This window comes from Mixophyes fleayi, chromosome 1 (assembly GCF_038048845.1).
Source record: "Mixophyes fleayi isolate aMixFle1 chromosome 1, aMixFle1.hap1, whole genome shotgun sequence".
Taxonomy (NCBI): Eukaryota; Metazoa; Chordata; class Amphibia; order Anura; family Limnodynastidae; genus Mixophyes; species Mixophyes fleayi.
The window spans coordinates 406,914,343-406,937,076 of NC_134402.1; the positions used below are offsets into that span (position 1 = coordinate 406,914,343).

Genomic DNA, 22,734 nt, shown 5'->3' on the forward strand with positions numbered 1-22,734 from the left:
ATAGAGGGTGGAGTTCCAGCGCATCACAACCTCTTGTTTGAGGTGATGGCAGGGCAGGTTCATGGTTTTTTGATGTGCCTCTAGTCTGCGGTAGGCACTGGCTGAATGCCGAAAGTGTCCAGCAATTTTGCGCGCCACCGCAAGCATCTCCTGCACACCCCTGTCACTCTTCAGGTAATGCTGCACCACCAAATTAATGGTGTGGGCAAAACATGGGACGTGCTGGAAATTGCCCATATTTAAACACAATGTTACTGGCATTGTCTGACACCACAAATCCTCATGAGAGTCTAAGTGGGGTAAGCCACTGGGAGATAATTTCCCTCAGTTTCTCTAAAATGTTGTCAGCGTTGTGCCTCTTATTAAAGCCTGTAATACACAATGTTGCCTGCCTTTGCACGAGCAGCCATTTTGTAGATGCTGCTACTGAGGCAGCTGTTGCTGTTGCTGCGGAAGGGGATGCATCTACCCAGTGGGCTGTCACAGTCATATAGTCCTTCGTATGCCCAGAACCACTTGTCCACATGTCCGTGGTTAAGTGGACAGTGGGTACAACCACATTTTTTAGAGCACTGAGGACACTTGATCGTACTTCTCTGTACATCTTTGGTATCGCCTGCCTAGTGAAGTGGAATCTCGACGGGATTTGGTAACGGGGACACAATACCTCCATCAACCCTCCAAATATCACTCCACTGATGGCGGACACCGGGCGCACGTCTAACACCAACATTGCAGTTACAGCCGCAGTTATACGCTTTGCAATAGGGTGACTACTATCGTATTTTGTGGTCATGGCAAACGACTGTTGGACGGTCAATTGTTTTGTGAAAGACTTAGCGGTCTTACGACTTCCCCTCTGGGAAGATGACAGACTAACAGCAGCAACAGCAGCAGTGGCAGTAGTAGGCGTACCGCTGCAGGATTCCTCGGATGAATCCCATATTGAAGATGACTCAGTCTGGCTGCTGACTTGGGCTGCAGGACTGAATCTGATGGAGATCGTGGAGGAAGTTGACGAGGAGGGTGTTGCTGGTGTGTATCCAACTGGACCACGGGATTTAGGTGTCCCTGTACCGATGACGGTCCTAGCCCCAGTTCCTGAACTAACCACTGAACTATGAAGGTTATTCAGGTGACGTATAAGGGAGGATGTCCCTAGGTGGGCAAGATCCTTACCCCTGCTTATTTGAGCTTTACATAAGCTATATATGGCCATACATTGGTTGTCTGGATTTGGATAAAAAAAACTCCAGACCAAAGAGGTGCATTTTTTGGTCTTCTGACCAGGCATGACGATGGGCTTTTTCATCCCATGGACATCAACTGTTTCCCCCCCTGGTGCCTCATTTACAATAACCACATCACCATCCTCATCATCAAGTTCCTCCACAGCGCCAGCTACATCATCAATAGCCTCCTCCCGAGCCACCTCTTCCCGTACAGTGATGGGAAGGTCAGGCTTGACAACCACCAACACCCTTGTACTCGCCTTGGGGATTTGTGATAAGGCAGAGTTGTTTGCTGTTTTGTTGCTGACAGCATAACTCTCTTCAATTTTTTGTAGGGGGGGGGAGGAGGAGGAGGGCTAAGATCCGTGGGTGAAGCTGAACCACTAGTCATGAACACGGGCCAGGGCCTAAGCCGTTCCTTGCCACTCCGTGTCGTAAATGGCATATTGGCAACTTTACGTTTCTCCGCAGATGATTTTAAGTTTCTCTTTTTGCTACTTTTACTTAACTTAGGCTTTTTGGATTTTACATGCCCTGTACTAGGAGATTGGGCATCGGGCTTGGAAGACGACGTTGATGGCATTTCATCGTCTATGTCATGACTAGTGGCAGCAGCTTCAGCATTAGGAGGAAGTGGGTCTGGATCTTTCCCTACTTTATCCTCCAAATTTTTGGTCTCCATTATATGTAGCACAAGATACTGCAGAATGTGTGAACTTGGTAATATTGCAGACAGTACCAATGGACTTATACTGCTGGATTGGTTTTGCAAATTTAGTTATAATTATTTATTTATTTTATTTATTTTTTTGGTGTGTTTTTATAACTTTTTTTTTATTTTTTAAAAACTTGGGAATAATGGGTAAATAACTATGCCCTTAGAAGCACAGAGCACAGGACACAGCACCACTGGACTGAACAGGACACAGCACAGGACCCAGCAGCACCACTGAACTCAGCAGGACAGAGCACAGGACACAGCACCACTGGACTGATACTGCAGAATGTGTGAACTTTGTAATATTGCAGTACCACTGGACTTTTACTGCTGAATGTGTGAACTTGGTAATATTGTAGTACCAATGGGCTTATACTGCCGGATTGGTTGTGCAAATTTTGTTGCAATTAAAAAAAAATTCAATTAGTTTTTTGTATTTTTTTTAATAACTTTTTTTTATTTTTTTAAACACTTGTGAATAATGGGGAAATAACTATGCCCTTAGAAGCACAGAGCACAGGACACAGGACCACTGGACCACTGGACTGAACAGGACACAGCACAGGACCCAGCAGCACCACTGAACTCAAAATTGACAGAGCACAGCACACAGCACCACTGGACTTTTACTGCTGAATGTGTGAACTTGGTAATATTGCAGTACCAATGGGCTTATACTGCAGGATTGGTTTTGCAAATTTAGTTGTAATTAATTAATTTTTTTTTAAATTATTTTTTTGTATTTTTTTGTATTACTTTTTTTTATTTTTTAAAACACTTGGGAATAATGGGGAAATAACTATGCTCTTAGAAGCACAGAGCACAGGACACAGCACCACTGGACTGAACAGGACACAGCACAGGACCCAGCAGCACCACTGAACTCAGAAGGACAGAGCACAGGACACAGCACCAGTGGACTGAACAGGACACAGCACAGGACCCAGCAGCACCACTGAACTCAGAAGGACAGAGCACAGGACACAGCACCACTGGACTGAACAGGACACAGCACAGGACCCAGCAGCACCACTGAACTCAGAAGAACAGAGCACAGGACACAGCACCACTGGACTGAGCAGAACACACAGCACAGCACAGCACAGAACTGAACTGAACAGCACGAGATATAGCAGGACAGAGGACCACCTAACACACCCTCCCTCTACCCTGATCAATGCCCGAGTGAAGATGGCGGCGACTAGCGGGGAATTTATAGGATCCGAGTATCGTGAGATCCGACAGCGGGATTATGACCACGAGCCTCGGTTTCAAGTTTTCATTTGGCGCCAATACCCGGATCTGTCTCGGATCCGACTCGGATCGGAAAGGTTCGGGTGGGCTCGGATTCACAAAATCCAAGTGCGCTCATCTCTACAAAATATACAGCAAAACAGATTTAAAAATAAAAAGGAAGTATAAACTTACATACGAGCTGTATAATCTGTGCCAATGGAAATTGGTTTGGAAGATGGACAGCTTATGAATGTTGACTGATTTCCCCAAAGTCTGTCAATATTATGTAAGTGGTTTCATCTTTTTAAAGACGCTTTGTCACCTTTCCCTTCCAAGTGGGATGTGGTATCCAGGGGAGGCATGTGACACATTTTACAACCACAATTTAAATCTTCCCTGTTTAATACCCAATGCTAAATTGTAACATATCTTTTTTGGGAATGTCCCACCGACCCAATTTATTTTTAATAAATCCAATACAATTTTTTTTTAAAACGACTGATACCAAACAGAGATAGATGAAGTGTATTAGGTGAGCTGATACTCACTTCCTCTCATTCCCTGCATGACAGACAGCTTTATTCACCATAGGGGTTGCTCTGCATCATACTATTTATGAATTTGTGTCGGTCACTAATTATATTGATCGTAAGTGGTATTTTGGAAATGGACTTATATTTGCCTATATAAAATATAGCAAGCCATCATACTTGTGTAAGGCCACATGCTGTAAACGGCTCCATAACGTCTCTTTAGATGCCAAAACCACTCCAATACCAGGACATAGCTCACCGGTGGGCCTTTATAGCTAACACAGGTGAAAATGTTATTTTGTAACACAGGACAGTATTTCTGAATTCACATTTTCCACAATGAAATAGATCATTAACCCTGAGAGAGCAGGGCTCCACTTTGAAGTCACTCTAATAGTTATTCAATCTAACACTAAACATTATAGCTAGAATATTTTTATTTTTCAGAGAATTGTGCATCAAAAATGTGTTATATAATCGTTGAAGCAATAAAAGATACCAGCAATAATTTTATGTTATCATACCTTCCAAACGATCTTGATTCCAGGGCTGTGAAAGGGGTGTGTCTTACACAACTGGGTAGTGTTTTCTGGGCAGGGAGTGGGCGTATTTGGGTGGAATTTGCATAGAGGTGTGTATTATATGTGATGTAAATAGGAGGCTGACACTATTAATCGTGTCACATGTAATGTCATCAATACTTGCATGAGAAAATCTGTGACAGGTGTGGCTTAAAGTTTGATGGAACATGGTGTGGAACATGGTCAAAAAGGCCAAACAATTTATACAATAAAGTACCTGTAACTGGAACCACAGGACATCATGCCCTGGCTTCAGCTTTCCCATTTTTATAAGTTTACTCATTGGAACTTTTTTTGTCTTTCTCTGTACTTCTAACCGTGGTCTTTTAGGTGACTGCATGTCGATAGTGTAGTCATTGATGCATTGCTCCAAGGTAGTATTTCTGTGTACAGTGACTGCGTGTTGAGGCCTTCCATTTTCTGACAAATCATCCAAAACACTAGAACCGGACATATCTGTCTGGTAACTGTCTTCTTCAAAATTAGGGCTTTGCAGATGCTGACCTGCATGAGCAGACTTATGTCTCTCAACTGTTGTACGATGGTTAAACTTTTTGACACTAATCTTGCTTTTGTCTGTAATATTTAATGAGTTGTTTACGAGAATGGAATTAGGGGACTTGCTTACTGTTGCATTTAGTCCTAACTGATCATTTGTTTCCTCGTGTGAGTCTCCAGGAGTGATGCTGGAACATGAATTTAAGCTAAATAAGCTATTTTCTATTCCCATTGGCATCTCATTTAATGCCAAATTGGATCTGTGCTGTACTGGCCTTTCAGATACCAGAGCACCAGTTCTACTTCTCTCTCTCCTAAATGATCTTTGGAATTGGTTGCTTTCAATGTGTGGCACTCTACACACTGCTGGCATGTTTGTTACCATGGTGCTTCCATTAGCAATGTTGGAATCGTGCCATTCATTAGCTGTACATAAATCAGATATCTGATTCCTTCCAGGAGATGTATCACAATAATTTAGAGATGAGCTCTTATCTCCATTATTAGTATCTGATCTCTTAGTTTGTTGATATTCCATTATTTTCAGAGCCACTTCTTTTTGAGTATGAACTACTTTCAGCAATGCCTTTTGTCTGGATGCCAGTTTAGCTATTTTGTCTCTTAATATTCCTTGTCTGAATGAATCAACAGATGCCCTTTTTGCAATAAAAAAAAAACATTACAATCACAACTAAAATAGAAGCCATGTAACATTATTCAACATACCGTCAAGATACAATTTTCTGCTTTCTAACACACCCACCCAGGCTTCTCCACTTATAGTACAACTCTCTGCCATCATGAAAGCTGAGGCAGCAGACTTTGTAAAAAATAATATTTGTGTCATTCTCAAAATTTTTGGCCATGACTGTACTCTACCTATGTTACTCCATTCACCCTCCACACAACAATTTTTACAGTATTCTCCCTATTCTACCTGTATAACACATTTCAATTTCCTCACAACTCTACCTTTATAACAATAAAAATCCATCGATTTGAATCCAACTAGATTTTTGAATGTCCAAATTAATTATCTGGGGACCCACACATATTATGATTGTCCAATTGCAAAGACTACTTATGTATTTTAAAGGCATACTAACCCAATAATGTTTATTCCTTTAGCTCTGTGTGCCAGAAAATAAATGTAAAAATAGGGTCTGTTTTTAAGTTCTATATTTGGGTAGAGACATTCTGTGCTAGACAATACATTTATTTACACACAGCAAGTAACGTACTTGTATCTACAGATGGGAAGGTTAATGGTGCAAATAGAGGTAGATCTGGAAATATACAGAACATTGGTGGTTGTTTATTCTGGCTGTTTAACTGCTGTTTATGGCAGTCATTGTTACCGACTGTAATGAAAGTCTTTCAGTACAAGTTTTTACATCAATATTTATTTTTATCTCTACATTAGATAAATCATACTGGAAGCCTTTAAAATGGGGTTAGTATGCCTTTAAGTAGCACCTGATTATGACAAATAGCTAAACCTTGCAATTCTTATATTGCAACAGATAAGTAAGATAAAAATAACTTACTAATATATAGTAAAAGACGTGTAACATTTAAGTTACCTGTACTTCTTTGCAAGTGTGTCTCTTTCATTTCTCTGCAGGATAACTATTTTATTCAAGACATCTTGAATCCAACGCATTTCTTCAATATATTTATCTATAAATACATCAAAACCAAAAATGTAAGGACTGATGATTCTGCCTCTGAATTCTTTTTAGAAGTGTTGATGATATTGAGCTGTGCACTCAAATATATTAATTCACAGAGATGCTATAAGTTCCTGGCTGTCTAAATCCTGATTTGGAATGTGAGGATATTCTTTTGACTAGTGCTTGCACTTGTAGACAGGGATGTGGGCGAAGAGAGGGATGTTAGGGATCTTAATGAAGGACACTCCATCAGCCCTAATGCTGCCACTCAGCAATTGCTCCCAACCGCAAGTACAAGTTAGTATGGGGACACCTGAAACATACTCATTTAAATGCATTTTCTAAAATTAAAATGTCAGCAAAAGCATTATTTTTAGAACCAGTGGATAAGAGTCCATACTGTCACTAATTTACTAGATTTAAAGTGGACCTGTCACCAACATGCTACTAAATAAAAAAAGATATGTGAATAGATGACATATCAACATATGTTACATTTTTTTGGTGTTACAGTTGTATATTTTCTTCTACATTCATATTTTTAGATGTCTGAGTGCATGGCTATCTTTGGTATAAATATGATCATTCTTGAAAGCGTGAACATCCCATATATTGGCAGGAGCATGCTCACTGTACTTCTGGGACACCTAGAGATTAGGAATGGCTCTTATTGATCATGAGATTGGTGTAACACTTGCTACAACCCACAAAATATCTAACGTCAATGGCTAACGTGAGTGATGCCTAAGTTATTAGAGCAATCATAGAAAGAGCTGCAGTTTTATAGCTGATATTGTGAAGAATGGAATGTGTGCCAATGACCATACATTGCAATTAGGCTTTTACTCAAACAACATTACATTTTTTTCAAATATTGCAAGAAGTATAAGTTACAGATTTACAAATTGAAATCCTCAAGACCATTGATGTATTATAAAATTGTAAACAGGAGAAATTGGTCAGACCTTTTATTTTAACTGCAGTGTTAAGCCTATCTTAAGTAATTGATTGGACAACCCCCCTCCCCTTGCTCAGAACCCTCTTGGATTTTGTTAATTGTTTTGTGTTAGTTTAAACTCCAGCTGTCGACCATACCTACAAGTTCTCCTCAGTACCTCATGGAGTCTGCCTTGCTATATGTTCTTTGAACTGGTAATGACTTAATATGCCTGTGCAGCACCTTCTGGGTGCAGCCCTTGTTCAACATAAGTTATTAAGGTAGATTCTGAAGATTCTGACACTATGAGCAGACATCAAGAAATCTAGGGACAACTATATGCACATCCATATTTGGTGCCAAATATAATATGATGAACCGTATATGGTGCCAATCCTTGAAACATTCTTGTTTGCAAATATAAAAATCTGCACCATATATTCTGACAAATATAATATGCTGGGAAATATCTGGTACCATGTTTAGAAAGTTGAGCATTATCTGGTGACAGGTGCATTATGTAGTGCCATATCTGGATACACATACAAAATTGAGCCATATACATTGATAACTATATAATATGTTGAGCCATATCTGATGCCAAGAATAATATGTTGAGGCACATCTGGTGCCAGATATAATATGCTGAACCATATCTGATGAAAAGTATAGAATTCTGAATATACTGAGTATCAGATATACAAAGATGATCCATATCCCATTCCAAGAATTTGTACCCACCAAACCCTGCTGCAGATGCTTTCTACAACCTAAACACTCCCTTCTACTCTCTTCCCTCTGTTTTTGCAACCTTAGCATCCCAGAGCTGCTATAAACCTACAGAGTGACAATGCTTTTTACAGCCCTGTACAGACTTCTGGACGTCAATCAATAGGACAGGGATAAAAGCAGCTATTTTCATTCTGGCTCTTTTCCTCAATATTTGTATCTACACAGTGGCAAGACTAAATTGGTGAAGCTAATTATTGATATCCTACAAAATGTGATGTAATCTTAATCTAAGTCCAATTAATAATAATGAGACACTGATTAACCTACTCAGGACTGACCATGGCCCATTTACGACAGGTAAGAGTGCCAATTTTCTAAACAGATTTAAATATTGGGAGCACCTGATGCTTGAGAATTGTGCTGGCCATATGACCACTACGGAAAAGAATTTTGTTGTTAGTTAGGGAAGAAATTTCAGCGACTTGGCTGTTAGGTATTAATTATTAGATAGTTTTAGACATGTTAAAAATTGTTCTTACATTAGTGTTATTATGTGTAATCATTAGGTACTAGAATTAATAAATTAGCTTTATAATGCTTATTTAATAATAATATTTAGCTTCATAGGCTATTATAGTTTGTTATTGCTTTCAATAGCTATATAACTTTAAGATACCTTTAATATAACTGTATAGGATAGAATACACAATGTATATATAATATAATGCTTTGCCTCTGATGACAAGATCAGTGGGAAGAGCTCAGATTCAAAGTCTCAGCCAGTAGAGACTAGTGACAAGTAATTGCCACCTCAGACAGAGTGACACACGGGAGTGTGGAACAGCAGTGGTTAGCAGTGGTTTGCATCGAGGACAGTCACCAAGTGCAAGAACTAGTGATCAGGAGTAAGAAGGATAGCCACAGAGTATGAGGGCACAAAAATATCTTAGTTCACAAATTTCTCGTTCATTTCTTGTGCAGGCTAAATATAAAACAGTATAATCTATGTAAACTAGGGATGTGCACCGGCCACTTTTGGTGTCTCGTGTTTTGTATTTTGGATTCGATTTGCTTGAGGTTTTGGGTTCGGATTTGTTTCGCAAAACACCTGACGAAAGGTTTTGGTTCGGATTTAAGGTTTTGGATTCGGATTTATTTTGAAAAAAACATAAAAAGTGTTAAAATCAAGTTTTTTTTGTTTATTTTCACTCCTACGCTATTATTAACCTCAATAACATTCATTAACAATCATTTCCACTAATTCCCAGTCTATTCTGAACACCTCACACCTCACAATATTGTTTTTAGTCCAAAACGTTTCACCGAGGTAGCTTTCTGGACTGCATAGTGCCGTGGTCCCGGTACACAATTTGGTACCGGGGCCACAATATATCACCCTCAACTGGTCTCAATTCCACCAAAAAAGTATCTGGACTGCGTAGTAAAGTGGTCCCCACAATATAATAAAAAAACCCTCAACTGGTCTGAATTCCACCAAAAAAGTATCTGGACTGCGTAGTGGAGTGGTCCCCACAATATAATAAAAAAAACCTCAACTGGTCTGAATTCCACCAAACAAGTATCTGGACTGCGTAGTGGAGTGGTCCCCACAATATAATAAAAAAAACCTCAACTGGTCTGAATTCCACCAAACAAGTATCTGGACTGCGTAGTGGAGTGGCCCCGGTACCCAATTTGATACCGGGGCCACAATATAATAATAAAACCCTCAACTGGTCTGAATTCCAGGGAACAGATGGCGGACACCGGATGGACGTCTAATACCAACATACCAGTTAAGGGCGCAGTTCCTCTTTTTTGTGACTGCACAAACAATTAACGTAGTAATAGAAATGACAGGTTTTTTTTTTATTTTAAATATAGAAAGAAAGAAGGTAGTACTAGAAATGGCAGTTATTCGAATCCCCCAGGAGAGTCTAAGTGGGGTGAGCCACAGAGAGATTATTTCCCTCAGTTTCTCTAACAGGTTGTCAGTGTTGTGCCTCTTCTTAAAACCTGTGATACATAACTACACACACTCGGCAAAGCTTTTACAAATTATCTGCGGCACAGGAGAGTACCACTGGACTGTACTTTAATAGCAGTACCTATTATTTTTGGGTACAGCAACAGTGAATGATCGTAGTTAGACTTTTAAATAGCAGTACAAGCTAGATTTTTTAAAATTTTGTAATATTTTTTTCCAATTATTTTTGGAAATTTTTTTATTTATTTTTTTTTATTAATTTTTTATAATTTTTTTTTAGAAAAATAAATTTGTTTTTTTTGAACTTTTGGATAACTTGGAAATAACAATGCCCTTAGCAGAACAGACCACAGTACACAGGAAATACAGAAAGAAAGAAGGTAGCAATAGAAATGGCAGTTCCTCTTTTTTGGAACTGCACAAACAGTGATGAAAATGAAGGTGGAGCATGTCACGGTCCTCTTCAGAGGACAATCTCCTGACCAGCAGGTCTTTGCACCGCTGTAGACTTTTGTCCGCCGGAAACAGAGACACAACATACGCTTTAAACCGAGGATCGAGAACGGTGGGCAGAATGTATTCCTCTGACTTTAAAAGACTGACCACCCTCGGATCCTGGCAAAGCGTACGAAGGGCTTCATCCACAAGAGCTACATGCTTGGTGGAATCGCAATGGTGTACCAGCTCCTCCCTCACTTTCTCCAGCTGCTTCTGCAAAAGCCTGATCAGGGCAATCACCTGACTCAAGCTGGCAGTGTCGGAACTGACTTCTCGTGTGGAAAGTTCAAATGGCTGCAGAACCTTGCACAACACGGAAATCATTCTCCAGTGCGCTTGACTCAGGCGCAACCCCACTCCTTTTCATATGTCGTAGGTGGCTGTGTAGGCTTGAATGGCCTTTTGATGCTCCTCCATCCTCTGCAGCATATAGAGGGTGGAGTTCTTGCACGTCACTACCTCTTGTTAATTTAGATTGCAAGGCTTGTAAATACTTTGAAGATAAAAAAAGCAGGCTGCACAGACTGTGGAGCTAGAAAGTGAAATTAAATGGACCATGTTACTTTGGTGGCTATCTATGCCCCCCCCTCCCGCCCTACACTTGTAGTTGAATATAAAAAAGCAGCCTGCATAGACTGTAGAACTAGAAATTCAAATATACAAAGAAATGGACAAAGGCAGTTTGGTATCTGTCTGCATCAGATCCCCTCTCCACTAGGAGTAAAATAGAAAACTATTCAGCCGTTATATAATCTAGAATATAAATAGAAATTGAGAAAGGCAATTTTGTATCTGTCTGCATCATAATCATCAACATCCTCCTCAGTGCCAGCTACATCAATATCCTCCTCCCGTTGTACAACATTCACACCTTCATTAGCCAAATCTGTAACTGGACTGTGGGTGATCCTTCCAGCATATGCAGAGGGCATGCTGCAAATGGTGGAAGGAGCCACCTCTTCTCGTACAGTGATGGGAAGGTCAGGCTTCGCAACGACCAACACCCTTGGACTCGCCTTGGGGATTTGTGCTAATTTCTCTTTAGAAGGCAGAGTTGTTTGCTGTGTTGTTGCTGACAGCATAACACTCTAAAAAATTTTGTAGGGAGGGGGGAGGAGGGCTTAGTTCCTTGGGTGAAGCTGAACCACTAGTCATGAACACGGGCCAGGGCCTAATCCGTTCCTTGCCACTGCGTGTCGTAAATGACATATTGGCAACTTTATGTTTCTCCTCAGATGATTTTAAGTTTCTCTTTTTGCTACTTTTACTGAACTTGGGCTTTTTGGATTTTACATGCCCTGTACTAGGAGATTGGGCATCGGGCTTGCCAGACGACGTTGATGGCATTTCATCGTCTATGTCATGACTAGTGGCAGCAGCTTCAGCATTATGAGGAAGTGGGTCTTGATCTTTCCCTAATTAATCCTCCAAATTTTTGTTCTGCATTATATGTAGCACAAGAGAGTGTACCCCGAAGCCACACACACTCGGCAAAGCCTTTAAAAATGATATGCGGCACAGGAGAGTACCACTGGACTTATACTGCTGAATCAGTGAACTTTGCAATATAGCAGTACCACTGGACTTATACTGTTGAATCAGTGAACTTTGTAATATTGCAGTACCACTGGACTTATACTGCTGAATCAGTGAACTTTGTAATATAGCAGTACCACTGGACTTATACTGCTGAATCAGTGAACTTTGTAATATAGCAGTACCACTGGACTTATACTGCTGAATCAGTGAACTTTGTAATATAGCAGTACCATTGGACTTATACTGCTGAATAAGTGAACTTTGTAATATTGCAGTACCACTGGACTTATACTGCTGAATCAGTGAACTTTGTAATATAGCAGTACCACTGGACTTATACTGCAGAATCAGTGAACTTTGTAATATTGCAGTACCACTGGACTTATACTGCTGAATCAGTGAACTTTGTAATATAGCAGTACCACTGGACTTATACTGCTGAATCAGTGAACTTTGTAATATAGCAGTACCACTGGACTTATACTGCTGAATCAGTGAACTTTGTAATATATCAGTACCACTGGAATTATACTGCTGAATCAGTGAACTTTGTAATATTGCATTACCACTGGACTTATACTGCTGAATCTGTGAACTTTGTAATATAGCAGTACCATTGGAATTATACTGCAGAATCAGTGAACTTTGTAATATTGCAGTACCAATGGACTTATACTGCAGGATTGATTTTGGCTATTTTTTTTTTATTATTTTTTTTTATAATTACTTTTTTTTTATAACTTTTTTTTTTAAAAAAAATTTAACTTGGGAATAATGGGGAAATAACAATGCCCTTAGAAGGACAGAGCACAGGACACAGCACCACTGGACTGAACAGGACACAGCACAGGACCCAGCAGCACCACTGAACTCAGAAGGACAGAGCACAGGACACAGCACCACTGGACTGAGCAGAACACAGCACAGCACAGAACTGAACAGCACAGCACAGCACAGCACAGAACTGAACAGCACAGCACAGCACAGCACAGCACGAGATATAGCAGGACAGAGGACCACCTAACACAACCTCCCTCTACCCTGATCAATGCCCGAGTGAAGATGGCGGCGACGTTCGGGTGGGCTCGGATTTCAGATATCCGAGCCCGCTCATCTCTAATGTAAACGTATACAAATTCTAGGAAAGCAGAACTTACTACTTCTATGCCTTTTGTGTTTATGAAAAGACAAAACGTCAACTGGGTGTACCAGTGTGTGCTCTAAATGTTCCAATGAAAAATCTCATTATCCCGCTGCAAAAACATGGTTACTACCTGTACAACTATCACACGGGTGTTCTACTTTTTATAAACCTCTACAGAGAATTATGTGACCTCAGGAACAATTAGGGCAAATTGTAAAGTTCCCACAGCACTAGCTTTATAGTGTAAGATATGTTTACATGCTTACAATCATCTGCCAGGTTACCAATGTGCCAGTGGAGGTTGAGGTACCAACTGAATGATTGAATGAAGGTTACAAATGGTGAATAAATGATAACACCTTTAAATGAGTGGGTTACTATAAAGCAACAAAGTTCAAACAGCGAGGCAGCTGGGTAATTTTACTACATTTTTAACTGTATTCCACATATTATTTCAACACTCCATTATCACTGTTTTAATAATTTGCTATAATTGTTTTAATGCATACCAATAAAGGACATTATTTTTAATATTAGATTATTATTTCATGGTATTAGAGTACCCCATAAACACAATTTCTTCTCTCTCCTTTGTTGTTTTCGAATGTTACAATGTTGTATGGGTGTACTTTCCCTCATAAATTACCAAGGTATTTGTATATCTGATTAAATACTTACTCTGTGCGGTGAATTTTGCTTTTTCAGAAATCGAGGTTTGTCAGAGCAGGTGATGTTTTGGTGAGTCTGTGTCCACTGAAGCTGCAGTTTCCTATTCTTTGCTGAAAGGAATGTAACCCAGTGTGGTCTTCTGCTGCCCCTAAGCTGAGGAAGGACAGATACCTCCCATGTAGCGGAAGGTTTACCCTTTCACTTCAAATTTGCTGTGCATTCAGAGATGCTCTCCTTCATACCACTGTTGTAGCGTATGGTTATTTGAGTTACTGTCACCTTCCTGCCAGTGTGAACCAGTTTGGCCATTCTCTGGCCTTTCTCATTAACAAAACGTTTCATCCACAGAACTGCCACTCACTGAATGTTTATTGTTTTAGGTACCATTCTCTGTAAACTAAACAGTTGTGCAAGAAAATCCCAGGAGGTCAGCAGTTTCTGAGATACTCAAACCACCCTATCTGGCACCAACAATCAATCCACACCATGATCAAAGTCACATCTCTTGCCCATTCTGGTGTTTGGTCTGAACAACAACTGAACCTTGTCAGGAATCCTGCATTTAGATGCAGAACTCAGTATCTATCTTTCACTTCACAGCGTGGTGAGCACAGCTGATTTAAGTTCACTGAGGTGCAATCAGGTGATTGCTGACATCACAGAGGTGGGGAGTCATTCCCTGACAGAGTTTCATCCATGCTGTTCTGAGCTCCTGAGTGTGTTATCCTAATTACTACTTGACTCATCATTATTGACCAGGATTGTTTCTGTTTTCTTGAGACTTGGACCCTAGGACCCTGACTTTGTACTTTGCTGACAGATTGGTTTTGTCTTTTGGCTTTCCATGACTATTCCCCTGCCTGCGGATTCTGTTTTGTGGTACCTGCATCCTGCCGATCTCAGCTAGTCTGATCACTCTGCCTTCTATGCTACTTTCTGTAGTGCTCCACCCACCACACTAAGGACTTAGTTACAACACGTAGCCAAATCAATCCCATTGTGCGGTGGGCTCTGGTGAATACCGGTAGTAACTTAGACTCTGCATCACTGCTCTCTGGCTAATGTTGTGTTCACAATCCCGGGCCTGATAAACCTCTTGACCATGTCTACAGGCTTTTAAGTTACTGCCACATGATTGGCTGATTAGATGTTTACATTAATGAGTATTGTGATGGAAACAATAGCAAAGTCATTGATGGATGAACACCAGGGAAAATTGTTAGTATTGCAAATAATGTTTTCCAAAACATTTTGTACTCCAACAAGAGTCGAGTCGAAGGGTTCCCTTGGGTGAATGGAGAGAGAAGGAGGGCCTCCATTCATTAGGCCGATTTTGAGGTCTTCTGACCAGCAGGATAATTAACAGCTGCAACTGCAAGGTGTAGTTTAAAAGACTGTCAGTTTACTCAGTCAGTCTCGTTATTACCTAGGGAAAGAAGGAGGGTCATTCCATGTCAGTTCAACCAGGGTTGTCCACCACCCATCTCAGATTTCTACAAATTTTTTTAGTTAAGAGAGGATGTCAAACAACTATTTCTGCCAAATATCTCGACTGTCTGACAATTAGTTGATTATATATTGATTTTTCAATTTATTAAATAATTTACTAATCGCGGCTTCTTTATCCAGTTTATTTGAAGTATTACGGGTGTTTATTAAGGAATCAACATAAAATTTGGACCCCTAAGGTAACTCTTCCTCCCGAATCCAAAAATCCAAACCAGATTACTTTATCTGCCTCAAGTTTTGCATTATGGCAAAAGTGCACGTTTTTCAAATATCATTAAAAACGCTAGATTCAATTGACATTAGGGATCCCATTTTTTGGGAGATGCTTAAAAAAGGTATAAATTACTACCACAAAAAAAATCAGCCGGGTACTCTGTTTCATAGTGGAGAAAAAAAATAATGAAGATGATGCTCGATTACTGCTGTACAGCATACATAATTTACACATTGTTAAAAACCATACCAAAAACGTGAACTAAACTGAGGCAATGGGATAAACCTCCCAGGCAGGAAATGAAACAAACAAACAAACTGATGGGAAGTGTATTCCCTTTAGAGAGACCAAAAACTGAAACTTTCCAGAGAAAGAGAGAGGGAGACACAGAAAGAGTTAATCATGGTAGATGATCATTTGGTAGTCTTTTAAATACGGACTGCCATACTACTATTTACTCAAAAACCATTGGATTACGTAGCTGGGACCACTCTACAGATGAAGAAAAATAACTTTTGATTCTGAGAACTGCAGTTTCAAATGCAGTAACCAATGATCCTGAAACCTCAGTCTGCTAACATCATGAAAAGCTTCTGCTGCTAAGATATGAAGAATTTCAGAAAACATGCTGTAATTCTTTTTTGGACAAGAAGGAAAGAAAAGTGTATAGAAGGGGCACTCTGATTAGGTCTATAATAAAATAAATATTTATTGGATATGCATTAAAAATTGTTCTGGTTAAACAGGAGCGAAATATTTAAAAATATACATATAAGACAAACAAGTGTGGAGGTGAATTAAAATGCAAATACAATTTGCATTGCCTCTGCTATCTATCAGAATGCGCCTTTATAAGTGCAAAGATCCCAGCCTGAATAAATGCTCCAAAGTTGGAATAATTACCATATGAGGTCACAAGAGCCAAAAGGTGATTCTAATAATATTATTAAGTAGTGTAGCCCAATAATAGTGGAATAAATAAGTTCCCTACGATCGTAAATATAAGGGAAATCCCTGCTTGAATAGGTAACTTAGAGCGATCAGGGAGAGATATTATGCTACCTATCAAACTGCCCCATAATAAGTGCAAAAATCGAGTAGATACTCAAAAAATTAGGATAGTTGCCATATAAAGTTTATAAAACCCAAGGTATTTCTAGTAGTATTAGGTAATATAGCCCAATAGCATTGGCATCAAAAAATGAATGAAGAGACAAAGTATTATTAAGTCCCCTATGATTGCGGGTATATGTGAAAATCCCTGCCTAAGTAGGTAACTGGGGAGCGATCATAGGGAGAAAGGTGCAGGCTGGATGATGAGGATAGCGAGACAAAACGCCAACGCGTGTTTCACTCTGTAGCTTTTTCAAGCCTGACTGTATTTTCATGTAGCACACAAATATCAACTTTAAATTTCAGTGTTCAAATAAGCTATCAAGTATTTGTGTGCTACATGAAAAAACAGTCAGTATTTAACTTATGTGCAAAACAGAATACTAATTTGCACCCCTTGCTTTGTAACATGGTTTTGTCCAGGAGACTGAAATAAGAAGTTTCTCAAGTTAAGATCCTTAATGAATCAGGCCCAAGATGTGCTGATACACTTAATGAAACCAATCAACAAATGGCCTTCAAGAGATAAGTGTTTTGTTCCTTTTATTCACGTCCTCTGTGTAACGGAAGTGCCTACTATCCAAGGAAGTACTGGAAGGCAGTATACACTTCCTGCTGACACTTTAAGGAAAATTACAGACCATTACAAACAAGGGAAAAGTAATGAGATTGTTGACTCAGCTTCAGTTAAGGGCTTAAGTTATGTTAAGCGTTTTAAATTTCATGATTTCTTGTGTTAATTATGTATGCGGTACAACAGCAATCGAACATCAGCATCAACTTCATTATTTTTTTTCTCCACTATGAAACAGAGTACCCTGCTGATTTTTTTGTGGTAGTAATATATACCTTTTTTAAACACCCCCCAAAAAATGGGATCCCTAATGTCAAATGTAAAGTGGTATCAGCTATGTTATCCAATGGTTTTTGAGTAAATAGTAATATGGCAGTCTGTATGTAAAATACTACCAAATCAGCAGCTGCCATCATTAACTCTTTCTGTGTCTACCTCTCTCTTTCTCTGGAAAGTTTCAGTTTTGGTTTCTCTAAAGGAAATCCCCTTCCCATCAGTTTCTGTTTGTTTCATTTCCTTGTATGGGAGTTTTATCACATTGCCTCAGTTTAGTTCACTTTGTTGGTATGGGTTTTAACAATGTGTAAATTATGTATGCTGTACAGCAGTAATCGAGCATCAACTTCATTATTTTTTTTCTCCACTATGAAACAGAGTACCCGGCTGATTTTTTTTGTGGTAGTAAATTAAACCTTTTTTAAACACCCCACAAAAAATGGGATCCCTAATGTCAATTGAATCTAGCGTTTTTAATGATATTCAAAAAACGTGTGTTTTTGCCGTAACGCAAAACATGAGGCAGATAAAGTAATTTGGTTTGGATTTTTGGATTCGGGAGGAAGAGTTACCTTAAGGGTCCAAATTTTGTGTCGATTCCTTAACTAAAAAATTTTCAAAAAAATCTGAGACGGGTGGTGGACAAATCATGTTTTTTTAGGTGATCTGATGTGGAATGCCCCAGGAATGAATCCTTCAAAGAGGGAGAAAACTGTTATTTGTTCATACATTAACTAAACTGGACATTTGCTGTTTGTTTGTGAGCTGGACATTAGGTCCTTCCACACTTAGAGAAGGATTCGCTAATGTATTCGTTAGAAATGTAAAGACTAAGATTTATTTTGTATTATTTTGTTTTTCACACTTAATAAAACTAGTTGAGGCTAGTTGTACCAGAACATTGGACTACTGTGACTTCTTATGGCTGCTCTGTGTGAAAAAGTGTCCCGTTTACCACAGAAAACGGTGCCTGTACCCTGATCTCGTAACTATATATATATATAATAAAATGTATAGTGGCAACCCTTGTAACAATGTTTTTGTAACAATCTGGGATTTTTGCAACCAGATAAATAACAAAATACATTTTTGGATAAATTTATGTTGTGGCAGTACTTATCGAATAATTTAAATGCGTGAAATTAAGTATAATAAAAAAATAAAAGCCTATTTTATTATCCCAAAAGCCCTATATGACAATTATTTAAAGGAAAATGTTTGGAGTGCCCTTAAGAGTGTCCTAGTTAAAATGTACAAATATATTAATGTTCAATGACAGATTTATCTCAAAAGTTTTCATACCCAGGATTTTGCAGATGACAAAGGCACAAAGAAATAGACTTTTTACCAAAATAGTGGAATTCCTTATCAATAGAGGTGGTGATGACCTATTAACTCAATGATTTTAAAATATTATTTATACCATAATTTTCAATCATTTAGTTCAGGAAAGTGGTACAAAGAATACATGCAATGGCCATTTTGCCCTCTATGACGTTAATGTTTCACCTTCTGCATTTATATTTTACTTTTGTCATATTTTACCTGAGTCTTCAGAAGTTTGTAGTTCTGTTGACAGTAGTTTTTTTTGTCTGATTTCTATCTCTTGTAAAGTAGCTAGAGTTTCCTGTGGAAAACACATTTAAGAAATGTTGGTAACAAAAAAAAAACTTGAGAAATTATAACGACCAAACAATTCTTATCCAAAGCAATTGTGTTATATACATATAAAAGTTCCTATTTTCTTACTTATTTACACCACAAAAAAAATCCAAACAATGTAAAATTGATGTCAACATTTTCATTTTGCTTGTGTCATATATAGGAATAATTTAGATGTCTGTTACTGGCACTGCATGCACTTCTACAGCAGCTGGTCACAAGGCACACAGCAAAGGAAAAGCCTAGCTAAGTAGAAATGAGAAGCTATTGCTTAAAAAAAAAGCTCACAGCTAAAAATTTTCAAATAGGTGAACTTCAGTGTGTTATACTATAATTGTGAATGTTACTTAAACTGAGTCCTGGGAGGGGGGCGATGTTGGTAAGTAATGCGCTCCTGATTCCTATTGAGGATGGCCTTTTCAAACTAAAAGCTGTGTTGTGGATGCCCCTCTCCTGTAAACTTAGTATTGAATAATACTGTTCCAGGAATCAGGGGACCCACCAGAGGAATACCTGACTCCAGGTGCATAATTTTTAGTATTAGAGTATAACTTATTGAGCAATACTTCAATTGCTTAACAATGAAAAAAAAAGACTTGCTATTTTCTTTTCTCATTAAACTTTACTAGGCAGATCATTATTAATTTTTTAAATGTAGCAGTTCAACATTCAGGCAAAGCCCTTATCTTCTGCAATAAAGAGCAGTCAGCTGCTGCTCCTAATATTTCCTTTTCAAAATGTAACAAACTAAAAGCAAAAATACTGCACCATTTTATCTGTTCAGCACATACTCTATATCTACACACGTAGGCAGCCTTTTTTGTGAGCTGAACAACATTTTTTCAAACTACATACTATTAATTCACTAGACTCATTATGGAAGCTAAGCTTTGCTTCATTGATGTCACTTGTTTCTAATAAATTCATAAAATTCCTGTGTTCTCAGGTTCACTATTATTAACACAAAATGCCTGACTCCGTTGGGCTGCATTGTTTAAGTGTGGATGCGGTCACAATTGCGACACATGAAATGTTGCTCGTTAATCTGTCAACATGAAAATGTTGGCAGGCTAAATGCTGACACTTCCATTGTGGGGACAGGTTGAAAATGTCGACAGTGTGATTGTCGACATTTTCAACCTGTCCCAACAATGGAAGTGTCAGCAATGTCTACAATCACAATGCTGAAATTAAAAGACCGATGCCGATGGGTACACGGACTTGATGCACTTGATGTGCATTCAAAACGTTTTGGTTTAACAGCAGTGAATTGGCATTTTCTGCACACTGCACATCAAGGTGTATGCCTACACTTTGCTAGGTGCAATCCTACTATAAAAAAGAAGAAATAAACAACTGTCCTAGTTTTTATTTAATATCCATAGTTTAATCCCCGACACTTTATTTTTTTATTTCTTCAGATATTACATTATCATCAATATTATTCAGCAAGTTATCATGTGGCCAGCAAGTTATCATGTTTATCATATACAGAAAAAAAATGTGGCTAGTTTATTGTGGTGCACTTGGGTAACTCCTTGAAAACCTAAATAGTTTTATTGGTATGCTTTAAAACAATGTGTGTTAGAACACTTTGTTTAAAAGTAACAACAATACTATTATAGCAATAAAAGTGTACAAGATAGAAAAGTATAAAAAAATGATGTGGATAAAATAGTGTTACTCTACTACTTTAGAATTCACTATTTTATGTTCTCTTATTCAGTATGTGTTAAATTAATATAGCAACAGCAAAAAAATAAAATCCTAGCGCTGCAAGCTAATATGGTCTGTTAATAAATTCTGGTAAGTTTCCGCAGCTGTTAGGAAGCCTGTTTGCTCCCAAACAGGATCTAGATCCAAAAGTAAATAGAGCAGAAAAACAGCGCAGAGAACACACTTATAGGGGGGTATTCAATTGTTCGTCCAGGCCGCCGAAAAACTCGAGCTCTAAAACTATTACTGTTAATACGGTAATATTGCGCGTAAAAACCGTTCATACGGTAATTTACTTGCTCAATTTCAGCTCGCAGCTCAGGGAGCTGTGAGCTGAAATTCAGCGAGTAATTACTGTATTAACGGTAATAGTTTTAGAGCTCGAGTTTTTCGGCGGCCCGGACGAACAATTGAATACCCCCCATAGTGTCACAATACAATTGCACTTGGAAAACAAATAAAATGCACAATTTTTATTCAAAACAACATACATCTAAAAACAATGTTCTCATTATCAGACTGCAATGCACAAAGACATGTGCAGTTTCAATTCAAATATGAAAATAATCATTCTCAACTGTAAAATATATTGAAAGGTAAACTGAATATGCATACTTAGTTCACGCTTTTTTTTTTTTTTTAAAGTTAAAATTACATAAAAGATGGATAGCTTTTATGGATAATTATATATGAAGGACAGCAAACCTGTATATGCAACAGAGATTCAACTTCCATATTAAACACACTGTGTTTGATTTTGTGCTTCTAATATCTTAATACAAAGTGCAAAGCTTATAATTCCAGATATTGAAAAGTGCTGTCAATTTACTTAGCAAATTATTGCAATTTCCCCTTTTTTGTGTCCTTTTCCTGGTCTGTACTTTGGGTCTGGCCCTAGCCCACCTGATGGTAAGGAGGTTCAGAGAGCTGTTGCAACGCCCTTCAAACGGTAGCAAATAAGTTCTCAATAGATGTTATCTACTCCAGCAAGCACAGTGTTATCCTGCACAATGTTATTCTGGTCCAGTATCCTCTGCACTGATAAGACTAGTATTTTCATCTCTTTTCTTGGCATGATTCATCACCCGTTCAACGATTTTTGTTTAGAGAATATTAGCAAATGTTTTTACACAGATAATCAGTAACAGTGATAGACTTGCTATTGATATAATTGTTTGTGCCCAAGTTCCTATTTTCTCTCAGTGCTGGTTCTGGGCTGTCAGCATTAATGTAACACAACAGGCTATTTAATAAGCTGCTCTTAATAATTTTATAATAATATTTTTATAACTATAATTTTATTTGCTCTCTTAATTATTGTTTAGAATAGGTCTTAGGCTCCTGGTAGGATTGGTGTTTGCAATTCTCAACGGATGTATAACTTTCTTGAGAACGTCAGCTTATACTGATTGTATTCAGAGGGTAATTAAGTCTGTGTAAGAGAGTAGTTCTTTTTAGCAGGTTTATTTTTGGTATAATTATCTCCGTCCAACATACCAGTTTTACCTATATTAAACAAATCTCCTTAATAATGTGTATAGTTAACATTAGTCATTGTGAAGTGGATTTCTACATCATGTTTTTTTTAAATCTTGCTTTTGATCAGTAACCAGCTCCCATCCATACAGTAGAGCTGATTTCAGTTGTTTTACTTGCTGAGAGGTGGGTCTATCTACAACTCCTTTGTTTAAAA

The 22,734-nt window shown here is 38.4% G+C and overlaps 1 protein-coding gene across 5 annotated transcripts in view; it reads right to left on the reverse strand.

The window, feature by feature from the left end:
* ANKRD31 (ankyrin repeat domain 31) overlaps positions 1–22,734 on the reverse strand; it is a 230,634-nt gene that overhangs the window by 34,477 nt on the left and 173,423 nt on the right. For 3 of the 5 annotated variants that reach the window (XM_075181902.1, XM_075181910.1, XM_075181920.1), the window contains 3 exons: positions 19,209–19,290; positions 6,382–6,478; positions 4,518–5,454 (listed from right to left, as the gene is read on the reverse strand). In XM_075181902.1, coding sequence (XP_075038003.1) covers positions 4,518–5,454; positions 6,382–6,478; positions 19,209–19,290 — 1,116 coding nt within the window. The remainder of the gene's footprint in view (positions 1–4,517; positions 5,455–6,381; positions 6,479–19,208; positions 19,291–22,734) is intronic. The other 2 variants (XM_075181929.1, XM_075181937.1) reach the window with 1 other exon arrangement.